Source organism: Oryzias latipes, chromosome 19, assembly GCF_053564925.1.
Source record: "Oryzias latipes strain Hd-rR chromosome 19, Olatipes_Hd-rR_3.1".
Classification (NCBI taxonomy): domain Eukaryota; kingdom Metazoa; phylum Chordata; class Actinopteri; order Beloniformes; family Adrianichthyidae; genus Oryzias; species Oryzias latipes.
In genome coordinates this window covers 13896646-13909261 of record NC_136255.1, presented here as the reverse complement: position 1 = coordinate 13909261, position 12616 = coordinate 13896646, and the positions used below count along the sequence as shown (strand labels likewise).

At 39.3% G+C, this 12616-nt stretch overlaps 1 protein-coding gene across 5 annotated transcripts in view; it reads left to right on the top strand.

Annotated features, from left to right (window-relative positions):
* Positions 1 to 11169, top strand: part of LOC105357460 (5-hydroxytryptamine receptor 3E-like) — a 48864-nt gene extending 37695 nt beyond the window's left edge. For 3 of the 5 annotated variants that reach the window (XM_078938130.1, XM_078938129.1, XM_023949543.2), the window contains 2 exons: positions 6515 to 6576; positions 6656 to 11169. In XM_078938130.1, the coding sequence (XP_078794256.1) occupies positions 6515 to 6576; positions 6656 to 6725 (132 nt within the window). In that variant the 3' untranslated portion in view covers positions 6726 to 11169. Of the gene's footprint in view, positions 1 to 1212; positions 6577 to 6655 lie in introns of all 5 variants that reach the window. The other 2 variants (XM_078938128.1, XM_078938127.1) reach the window with 1 other exon arrangement.
* Positions 11170 to 12616: the final 1447 nt, after the last annotated feature.

The following is a 12616-nucleotide window of genomic DNA, read 5'->3' as shown; positions in this document are numbered from 1 at the left end:
TGGACATTTTTGCAGCTAGCAGGTGTGTTGATAAAATTTAAGTGTGTAGGCCCCGCCCTTTGAGATTTGTACTACATTTGAACCTTACCGTAATGATAAACATCCAGTAAACTTGTTGCTTTATGCTGCTTCATGGTCTAAATATTGCTAAGAAAGGAAATATTGCTATCATTAGTAAAATTGTTTAGATTTTTTAAAAGGGACAGTCTTGACCTAATAATGCGACTACAACAAAGAACTGACAGAAAATAATTTTTGGGAGTTGAGACGTTTTTTTTAACCCTTTAATAGAACTCATAAAAAATCTTTCTGCAAGATAATTTTTAATGATACACACATAGTGTTAATCATGATACATCCAATGATTTAGTATTTTTTTTGCTCAAAACAATGTTAGTAAGAAATGCAATATTGACATGAGTATATAGCAGCTTATTTATACCCACTGCCTCAAAGTTAATTGAAGATGTAACAATAAAGACTTATAAAAACGTTTTGTATTATTTCAATACAAGCAGTCATTTAAAAAAATTGAAAACAATAAATAAGTTATTTTTACCGTAAAGTTATGAAAATTAGCTTTAACTTTTCCTGCCAAAAGTGTTTTTAAATTTCATCCATATTGAAATGAGCAGGAAATGCCCTTCTACTGTCCCTAATAGAATGATGATAAAGATACAGTTACTTAAAATGAGCTTTTCAGGAAATATTTGATAATACTAATGAGGTAGGGTCTTAAAAATGTATATAAAAAATGATACAAATGGTTAGGGTCAAAGGCAGACGTTTGCTCCTCACAATGAAAAATTTAAAACCATGACATCTTTTAAACAAAGTAGAGTATAAAATTAGGGCAATTTACATCTCGATTGAAGAAAAAGGTTTAAATCCTTTTAAATATTCTTTTATGGTATAATTGGGCCTTTAGTGCATGCTCTCCGTAAAATGGTGCAACGTAGTTTTAAGATTTTCTCCCTTTCTTTTTCATTGTTTAAGAATTAAAATATTGATTGCTAACTGGATCAATAATTGCTTTACTTTAAAATAAGTCCAGATAAGTCTTCAGTGTTAAATATTTTTTGGACCTTTCTGATACAACTGCGCCATGTGGCAATTTATAAAATTATAACAGAAGTAATCACAAAAACATAAAATGCACCATTTCTTAACAACAAAATGAATGTAATAATGTGCATTTGTTGTGTGCTATAGGACAGAGCAGGATAAAGCCACACCAAGTCCTCATCTCAATGTCGGAAATTATGGTTGGGTTGAATTCAGGAATGACCAAGTGGTGGTCAGCACATGCAAGATGGAAGTTTACAGATTTCCATTTGACATTCAGAGCTGCAACATCTCCTTCAAATCTATCATGCATTCTGGTAAGAGTCAATAGACTTAACTGTTTCCCAAAATGCAAAAAATACTCTGGATGGGAAAACAGAAATAGTCATTTCAGTATGGTACATGGGCAGAATGGATGGGATCGGAGCAGATCCTCTAAACACAACATGGGCATCACCAAGCAGAATCTTAGCAGCTCTGATCAGGCTAGACAAAGCTGGACAATTGATTGTATATGTGAACTGATCTGAGTAACCCCCAGGGCGTTCCAAATAGGAAGTACCTGATGGCCCCATAAAGCCAAAATCCCTTCAATTGAAAAATAAACATCTATTTACTAGTTATTATATTTGTCAGAATTAGGGCTGAGTTGATAAAATCGATTAATGGATCTGAATCCATCCAAGCTTAACAAATCAATAGTTGATCCATAAAAGTACAGATTGATCTCATATGTCTTTCCTTTTTTCAGTGATCTAACAGCAGTTAAAAAAGTCTGTTAGCTTGATGCTAACATAGAATGGAATTTCCCAAAGGACGGCTAACCTGCAACATGTGCTAACTAAAAGAACAGCTTTATGTACTCACAGACATGAATTTTCAAAAAAATTTAAAGATACTTTTTTTCAGTATCCAGTTGTGGTCTAAACAAAGCACTCTTTTTGCTAAATCTTCTAGAATAAAGTGTAATGCTTTAGCGCAAACTCCACCTAGTGGCCAAACTAAAATGTCATCCAGGAGAGCCGAAAAATAATGATCCGCAAATTTTTGTTGGAGCTTGTCCTTTTGAGAAACCATGTATATGGTTTTAACAATTTCATTGGTTAGCTTATTTCACTATTGAATTTTAAAGGATATGAACTGTGTCAGATTAATATGAATATCTTTGAAACGTATAGAGATTTTTTTTATTGCTATGTAAATATGTCTAAATGTGTAAAATTCAAAATTGAATCGAATCAAGTGGATCAAAAGAATCGATAAATCTACAGTAAATTCGTGATCGATCCAGGCTGAAAACTATTGGTGATGCCCAGCCCTAGTCAGAACAACCATTCTTGCTCTAATTTCTTGCTAATCCCATCTTTCCCACAACATTTTTCCTCCAGTTCAAGTTATTCATGTTATGAACTGTCCAATCAGGTTCCCTTAATAAAAGTATGTGGTGTTATGTCAAACATTTATCATGACAGATTCTCCCCAGCCTGCTTTCAGGGGTGTGGACTTCCAATAAGCTCACTCCTGACTTCTTGAGACACAGTTGCTCAGACCGACACAGTTGCTCAGACCGACTCAGACCAATCGCTGCCTGATGAAGACATCTAGCTTCAACATGGTGGCGTTCATATTGTTAGAAAATTTCATCTGAATGGACTTCATTGCATTGGAGCTGGAAGTAATTTTCAATTTCTATGGGGGATGTCTCACCCGCTTGATCCAGTTCTCACAAACAGTCAATGGTTGAGACAGAAAAGTCTCTCAGGGGGGTGGGGGGGTGGGGTGTCCAAAATGAGCAGGAGCCTCTACTCAGTCCAGAGAAGAGATGCTGACAGATGGTTCAATTCAGAGAAACTACCACAAAGTTCCAAGCCCTCCTCCTCCAATACTCCTCACATTCAAGTTCACAGTCTTAGATTTTGTTTTCAAATTCAATCCAAAACTGTGATTTTTCTTATTGGTAAACAACTAGCAGTGAGCAAAGCAGTAAATAAGCATGTAAAAAGGTGCATGTCTTGAAGATGACTAAAGAGCAGACATGGGAAGGTGTAAAATCCTGACAAGTAAGCACAAAAGTAATTCTCTTTTGCATGAGATGTGCAGCATCTATAAATGTCTTAAAGAATCTAATGAAAATAATCTTTAGTATATGGTGTTTTTAACATTCTTGTGGCTTTTTTCTCATGATGGAGGATAGAAAGTTAGAAAATTAAGCTTAAAATTGCATTTCCGAGTATGTCTTTATTCAAATTGTTGTGAAACAGAAGTGACAAAATGTGCTGTTGGAAAAAGCTTGTAGGTGTGAAGTAGATCCTTCAAGGACAAGCCACAAGCTCCCTGCTCCACTCCATTTAGAGACATCCATTAATAGACAACATCCATGTACGTCTTTGTTTTCCTCGTCTGAGCTGGCATCTGGCCTTAAAACTGTATGACTGGATAACTCCAATACTGCACTGGTAATGTTATGTTGGGGTTGTAAGGGGCTGTAAACTAGCAGGAGAGAGTGTAAACAAATAGATGACAGGAAGTAGCCATGGGCATTAATCTGCTCCAACAGTCTTGCCTACCACTCAGAGGTGAATGTCTAATGAACTACTGCTGCTCTGCAGACACTATGTCCTTGAAAACAACACAGGTTTGTAATTCTGGCTAAAAACTGCATCATCATAATCAAAAGACCACTGGGAACACTTTCGCAATAGATCAAAAGATAATCAGAGTGGGGGCTTGCTTTGCGGAGAGACCTTATAATTGTTTTTTTCTTTCTTTTGCTTTTCCTTAGATGATAAACTAAGGTTGTTCTACCATTCCAACAACTCAGAGCTCACAGAGCAGTCTCGTCAAACAATCCAGACGCAATATGAATGGATTTTTCTCAATATGACAGTATACGAAAAAACTGTCAATCATTTTGGCTTCGACCAAACGGTGATTGTTTACACTGTAAGTATTTAATAAGTGTTTAATTTCATTTCATTTCTGTCAATCATACGTTTGGAGTGTTAGACGCAGGGGCCAGTAGGCACCATATACTTTTATTAAACTTTCTGATCGGTCAGTTTATAACTTGAATAACTTGCACTATTGAAAAAAATATAATAATTAAATAGGATTAGCAAGAACATGTTAAGAAAGGCAGCAAGAATGGCAAGAAGGAATATTTTGGTAAATATAATGACATGAGTAATATGGGATGTTGGCTTATTGGAGCCAGTAGTTTGGAACTTGTGGCGGGAGGAGTTACTCAGTCCAGTTCTCATATACAGTCAATAGTTAAACATTCAAACTATATACTAATATTGTTAACTTTCCAACAAACAAAAAAAACTGCTAATCCTAGTTGTCTCCTACAGCAATCGGATCGTTTGTACTTTTTTGGCGGGTGTATCTTTCCCTCTCACATGATTCAAAATGCATCCCAATACATGGTCCACAAACCGATAAAAGATTCCACAAACTTTGTGGCAATAAAATAAGGTCCAATTATTTTACCTAAGCTGAAACAGTTGTTATATATTATTCATTTGGTGTTTAAAGTGAGGAAAATATGTTAAAAGATTTTTTGTATTTTTTTTTGGTATGCTATTGCTATATTATAGTATTTGAACACATGAGAAAATTCTGAAGCAACAAAAACTAAAAACATAAAAACACACCCTTTTGGGGTTTTTTTAGACGGTTTTGTTCTGTGGTTAAAAACACTGTGTCATTAATTCTTCAGAAATTGTTTATAGTGCTGTGAAAAAAATAGTGCTCACAACACATGTCCCTTACTGTGGTTCACCTTCAGTCAAATTGTGACTTACTTGACTTGATAAACGCGTGATTGGACATCTTTTGGTTGTCATCACATGTTCATAAAAAAGGCAGACAGTAGAGAGCACAACAGGAAGAGAAACTGACAAACTTTGCCAGAAACCAATTATTTCCTGATCAAAATAATACATTCTTACCAAAATAATCCTGTTCATATCTGTGGTTTTCAGCCAATACCGCTTTTATTGGCATGAATAACTAGATCTTTTTTTTTAGATGTACCTGTTTCCTTTACATCCCCAGTGTTTTTCCATCTTTTTTTGTTTTATGGTATTTTCCAAATAGGTTTAAATTGCAATGCAGTCATCAATTTGTTATTTTACAGATTAGGATGAAGAGAAGGTCAGTCCTTTATATCACAAACTTCCTGCTGCCCGTTCTCTTCTTCTTGTGTCTGGACTTTGCCTCCTTCCTCATGTCAGACACTGGGGGTGAGAAAGTTGGCTTCAAGGTCACAGTCCTACTTGCTGTGACTGTGATGCAGCTTATTCTCAATGACATTCTGCCCCCTTCTTCAGACAAAATTCCTCTTATAGGTAAAGACAATTTGGCTTCAAGTCTTAATTCTTGATGAGATGTTGTAAACACAGGATTAATGTTCTTGTCTCTGGATCTCCATGTCCCTCTTAGTGATCTACTGCATTGGGATCTTTACTTTGATGCTACTAAGCTTCCTGGAAACCATTTTAGTGATGTATTTGATAGACACAGACTAGAGGGCTGCATTGGGATCGGGTCCCGCCGGGTCCCGCGGGACCCAACCCAAATCTCGCGGGATTGGGCGGTTTGAATTGTGCTGCGGGCGGGAGCGGGCGGCAAAAAAAAAACCCCGCGGGATCAGTGCTGCCATGAATATCTCATGAATATATATTAGCGGACTACGTTAGGCTGTGCGGCTGTTTGATTCTTACGTACTGAAGCTCCGTGAAGGCACCAGGTAGAGACGCCTAATGGCCTCTGTCATCTAACCTGTTGTTGGGGGTGCGCCCCGCCCCGCCTCTTACTAAGAGCGCGCTTCAGGCCGTCTGTCTGCGCGCGCACACACACACACTTTTAACAGAACAGGATTTGTAAAAATATATTTAATAATTAAGTTGGACATTACACAAGAGGAATGCATGAAAAGATGAGGCTGGAGGAGGGACATGAGTCTCTTTAGTAATAATATCAATACAAATACGTGTTTTTTTCCTGCGGGACGGGAGACGATACAAAATCAATGCATCTCTATTACTGTGCGGGACTAAATTCTATGAGTTTTGCGGGTGCGGGCGGGAGTGGACATACATATTGCGGGAGCGGGCGGGAGTGTAACGCTTACGTTGCGGGAGCGGGCGGGATTGGTCAAAAATTCAGCGGGCGCGGGCGAGAGCGGGATTAAGAAAATAGTCCCGCGCAGGGCTCTAACACAGACCAAATTTCTACTGACAAGAAAGAAGAAAACCAGAAACTGAATGAGAATCCAGAAGATAAACACAGTCCACTCCCATGCTGTTGTACTGGTGAGATTATTTATTGTTCTATTTCAGATTCTTAGATATGAACTTGTGTTTACCAGGTAGACAAACCCACCTGGTTCAGCTGACATAATGGTGTTAAACTTTGAATAAACTCTTTGTGTTGATCATTTTAGGAATTAAGAAATGGATTCGCTGTGCATCTGCTGCCAAAGAAGATGAGTCTTTTCCTAAAGAGGTTAGAACTTTGTCTTATTTTAAAGACAATGTGAAAGGTGAAGTTGTCATTTAACTTGACTGTTTAACCATGTTTGCAGGGTTGCAGCAGTCCCCACACTGATGTGTCTCTTGTCATGGAAAAAGTCTATGAGGAGCTGGGTGAAATGAAGAAATCTAAATATCTGCTGAGCAGCAGGACAGAAGATGAGAAGCCTGGCTACTGGACCAGAGTGGCTGAAAAAATCAACAAAGTCTTTTTTACGTTATAGCGGTTCTTCTGTTTTTGAGTGTCCTTTTTACTGCGTGGAATATTGATGGTATTAATAATGAAAGAAGAGAAGGAAACACAAGTCACAATTCAATAGGGAAATATTGCATGTGTACCAATACAGAATGATAAAATACATTATATCTTTCTAAAAAGACTAAGTCTAAGTTGTGAAGATTGTGAAATTTCAGGTTGAATTTCTTGGTTTTGATCATGTTCTTTTTTGAACATCCACAGCTGTTTTTATTTCTGTTAATTGTCCTCAGTTATCGATTTATGTGCCTGTTTTTCAGCTGGTATTTGACCGGTCATCTGTTTTGTCATCCTTCAATTACTTCCTTTGTTCGTGGTTTTATCATGTTCAACTTTAAGTTTCTGTCAGCAGGTGTTTCACTTTTGTTACATTTCTTATTTTAATTTCAAGTCTTTCCCCCCCCAAAAGCTTATTTCTAGTGTTGTTGTAATTATTTCAATTTAAGGTTACACTGTACAGTTGTTTTCTAAGGGTGTACTCAGACTGGACATATTTAGTTTGCTTTTTGTGAACCAGAGTTCGTTTCCAATCAGACTGAGCTCTGAGACTCCTCAGTCTGAATACAATCTGTCCACAGAGCGGAACCACTGGTCCAAAACGTGCTGCCTTAGCTGGTGATCTCGTGATTGAAACATCGTCCAAATGTAGCAACCGATGAGCCGCGGACAAATGTACAGCAACGATTGTCGTTTTAATGAAAGAGGAAAAAAGGCTAGAACTCCTTACTAGTATCATTTATTTTAAGACAGTTGAAATTTTTTTTCATGCTTTTTCTGTGTCTCGTTACGCGGCATGCGCTGCTGCGATGTCATCCTACAAGCTTCCTTGCAGTTCCTTAACAGAATTCTCTTATAACAATGGCATAAAACCACAACGATGAGACACAACAACTCATTGAAATGTGATCGGATGAATACAGGCTCATCAGACAACTTTTAACGTGACAAACATTGCTTCTTACTGCTTTCCTCACAATCTATATGTCATAAACACTTATCAGTGTAGCTTGTTAGACATCTTCTTGCCAGTAACTGCCTTGCAGCATGCCTCCACCAGACCAAAGCAGCAGTAAAAAGTGATGAGCTTGATGTTAACACAGGTGTTTAAAATTCGTCAGCAAAATATAAAGTTTGAATAACCTACCCTGAGAAGGACTGGAAAGCACAGGATGTCCATAATTTCTGTCTGTAGTTGCTTTGCTCCGCCCTCGTAAATTCTGACCAATGGTTGAAGAGATTTTTATTCACGTGGTTTTGTTTACAAGCTTTGGTTCAAATAAAAAAAGGCAGCTTGACGGCAGTCTGAATAAAGACCAAACGCAAGGTTCAGAGCCCGATATAACCAAATTAAGTGGACTGGGAGCTGTTAAGAACCACGAGTTTCGTCAGCTGTGTTAAGATGCGACCGGGAGCAGTGGGAGGAAATGACGTCATCAAACAAATGTGTGGGAAAAACAAATTATTCATGTAAATATTCTGTATTATTGTTTATAGCTATTTGGGATGGAGGGATTTTGTGGGTTTTTTTTTAATTTGTTTTCTTTGTAAATGGTTGGCATAAATGGCCAGAATGAAAAGAAAATGCCTAATCAGTGGACTATTGAAAATTCAGCCTAATGGGAGGGGCTTAGACTATATAAGAGAGAGAGGTTAGTTGCAGAGAGAGGGCAATGAAGGAAGACAGCAATGTGCTCCTCTCCCGTGTAATGCTGTTAAATAGATGTAAAATAATTTCACTAAGGATTATTACATTTGGGGAATTGTGGAGAAGAATAAACCAGTTGCAATTGGAACACGACTGCCTGGATCTGTGAAATACCCATATTCGTCACAAGTGGTGTCAGAAGTGGGATGGCAAGTCGTGGTTAGAAGACAGGTCGCCATCCCAGGCGTACTGGATTATGCTTACAAATGTGGTGTGTGTTCATGGGGACAATCATGCTTATCCTCAAACCGAAATAACTGTGTACATTGATGAACAGCCCTATCTTCTGACTGTTGGGTTGGTTTGTACCAGTGTTGGTACATTACCTACAAGGGGAAAGGTAAGGTGGCACTAATCAGATTCATCACCAGAACGGTGTTTCATGCCCAGTAATTACTCGAGCCCAGGCAAAAACTGGGGTTCTGCCTCTACCAGACTTGGATGAAAGTTTATTCGAAGGGGGTAGTAAAGGGCCAAAAATGTCTAGACGACAACGGCGCTTTGAAAAGCAACTGGGCATAACTGAACACAATGTACAAGGTTTGAATGCTGATAAAATGTGGTAAATACCTGAAAACTTAGCAGAGTTACAAAAGCAGGATGACACATTGAAACAGTTGTTTAAAAAAGTGAAGAATGTTGATGATATAACCAGTATGGGGATGGATTGCTTTATTATTGAAAATGGGTTGTTGTATATTTTGAATGACAACCACAAACGTTTTGTAATCCCGGTAAACTGTAGACCTATCATCATGCATTTAGCGCACACAGTTCCGTGGGCGGGGCTTATTGGGCGCCACAAAACGTACATGCGCGTTAGCTCCCAATTTCATTGGCCTGGTATGTACACAGACATTCAAGCATACTGTATGACATGTCCAATATGCCAGAAAACAGCAGCTCCTCGCAGATTGGATCGGGCTTGTTTTAAGCCGCTTCCCCTCATCTCCACACCCTTCCAGAGGATAGCGGTGGACATTGTCGGGCCCCTGAAGAAAAGCAGTCAGGGACATCAGTACATTTTGGTCGTTTGTGATTATGCTACTCGATACCCAGAAGCATTTCCCCTACGTACAATCACTTCATCAGCAATCATTCCTGCACTAACTGAAGTGTTTTCTAGAGTCGGAATCCCTGATGAGATGCTGACTGACCAGGGAACCAACTTGGTTCGCGCTTGATGCAACAGTTCCACAGACAGCTGGGAATCAAATCCCTCAGAACTACCCCGTACTACCCAGAGACTGATGGACTGGTGGAGAGGTTTAACCAGACTTTAAAGCGGATGCTGAAAAAATTTGTGTCTGAGACTGGTAAGGACTGGCATCACTGGCTACCTTTTCTGCTCTTTGCTTACAGAGAGGTTCCTCAGGCATCCACTGGGTTCTCACCATTTGACCTGCTATAAGGGAGGAATGTTCAAGGACCTCTTCATCTCCTCAGTAAAGCATGGGAAGGATCTGCCAGCAACCAAAAAGAAACTGGTGTGGTGCAGTTCATCCTAGAGATGAGGGAACGTCTGTCAAAATACCAAGCAGAGGCAGAAATTAACCTAAAGGAGGCTCAAAGAGCACAGAAGACTTGGTACGACCAACAGGCACGTCCCGAGACTTTAGACCAGGTCAGAAGGTTCTGTTACTCCTCCCTTCTTCAACCAGCAAGTTACTGTCCAAGTGGCAAGGGCCTCACCATCACCCAGAAGATGGGGCCAGTCACTTATGAAATTCATCATCCGGACAAGAGGAAACAATACCAGACGTACCATGTCAACCTACTGAAGGAGTGGAAAGAGCCACACCAGAGTCCACCAGAACCAGTTGGTCTGGTAGTGAAAGGAGGTGAGACAGAAAAGGACCCAAGTTGGCATAACTTCACTAAGATGACTACACCTGAGCTGTCTCATCTCACAAAGACCCAAGAGACACAAATACAGCAGGGATTGCAGACAGTACCATCATTATTCAGAGGCAATCCAGGCCGGACCAACCTTACAAAACATGTAATTCGATTGAAAGACAACCGACCCATCCGCCAACGGCCATACCGTGTCCCGCAACAGTTTGTGGGAAGACTGAGTGAGGAAATCAGTAACATGCAGGAGTTGGGAGTGATTGAACCATCAGACTCCGAGTGGTGCAGTACCATGATCCTCCTCCCAAAGAAAGATGGTTCGCTTAGGCACTGCATAGACTTCAGGAGGCTGAATGCAGTCTCTGAGTTTGATGCGTATCCTATGCCAAGGGTGGATAAATTGCTGGAAAGGATTGGATTGGCCGGATACATCACCACCCTCTGTAAGAGATACTGGCAGGTGCCTTTGGAACCAGCATCTCGACCCACACAGCTTTTCGCACGCCTGCAGGTCTGTTCCAGTTTACTGTCATGCTATTTGGCCGCCATGGAGCACCAGCACCCTTCCAAAGGTTAATGGATAAAGTCCTTCAGGGGTTCGAGAATTTCAGAAGGCCGGGCTGACTTTGAATAGTGAAAAGTGTGAGTGGCCAAATACTTAGGCTACCTTCTGGAACAGTGTATATATATGTATGTGTATATATATATATATGTAAAATTACTCCAGTTCAATTAAAGTTTTTCCATCTTAATTTATTGTAATTCTTGAACTCCCATATGTCTAAATTTGAGCCTGCAGATATTCTCATTTTTATTAAAATAAAATGAATGAAACAAAACAAATTTTATTCATGTAACCACATCTCTGAATATATCATTAGGGGTGCTATATAAACTCATCCTCTTCTTCCGTCCTCTCACTCATGGTGCAGAAAGAATTGAACATAACAGGACAAAATAACTCGGCAAAACACAATAAAACAGCAAAACAACAAAACACATTTGGTCAAAAACCCACACTTAAACCCAAATCTGTCCAGACAGTCAAAGGGAATGGTATCCCACAATTCCTTGCGGTGCCGATCTAACAGCAGCACCAAAGTTACACCCACTTAGTTGAATTAATTTGAATGAAAGTAAAATAACTGTCTGATAACTACGTGTTATTTTTAGCTGACTTAACTAAAAATAATTGATTTATCTTAACTAAAGCAAATAATTAAGTTAGATCATCAAAGTAAAAAAGTTTATTTTTCCAACATCCATATGTGGTCTTATCACCCCGTCATGGTGGAAAAAGTTTTATCTGAGCTTCTTCACCCACTAAATTATCTTCAAATGGACACGCAATGCTGCTTCACCTCTCTGAAAACAAACTAACCTTCAACTAAACCTGTTCCAGACCAGGCTATGTTCAGAGCATGTGTTTCTATGGCAACTTGACATACCCTGAAACATACCTCTCTTTTTGGAACCGAAAGCGGTGGTTGTACAATATTTAGCCTCAAACTTACCTTGGGAGCTAGCATAATCTGCTTTCTGGAATACCCTCCAGGTTTAGAGCACAGAAATCTGTTCCTTCAAATACATGGTTTTCAGGCTCAAAAATTCTACAACCCACAAAATCTTTGTCTTCAGCTCACACTGTTGGAATATCCTGCTTCTGAGGCTTTCTGCAGTGAGGTTAATGTTTCAGGTTTCGTTAGGATTCAGCTACTTTTAGCGCATGATACTTGATACTTGTTATATCCAGGACTTTGCACTGTCTTGTTTGATTGCTAAATTATTGACGTGGATTGATAGAATCATTGACTGTAGAGAGAAAGACAAAGTGGGTGTGGTGTCACCCAAAGAAAATGCCTTACCTCCGGCTCCAGCAAAATTAAGCCAATTTAGTCAACAGTTTTCCGCGATACGGACACCAGTCAATAGTGATTGAGTCACATTTCTAGGACAACTACTGTCACCAATAATGAGTAAGCCTGTTCGAAGCCCTTCCACCTAAAGTGGCTCTGGAGAATCTGTCAATTAAGCGTTCAAGGTGGGGCCAGCGGGCGCCACATGCTTTTATTGACGCATCTGATTGGTCAGTTTAGAACTTGAATCACTAGCAATATAGAAAAAAGTAAAATGAAAAGATGTAAAGAAAAAGGTATGAGAGCAAGAATGGTTATTCTGACAAATAGAATGACTGAGTAA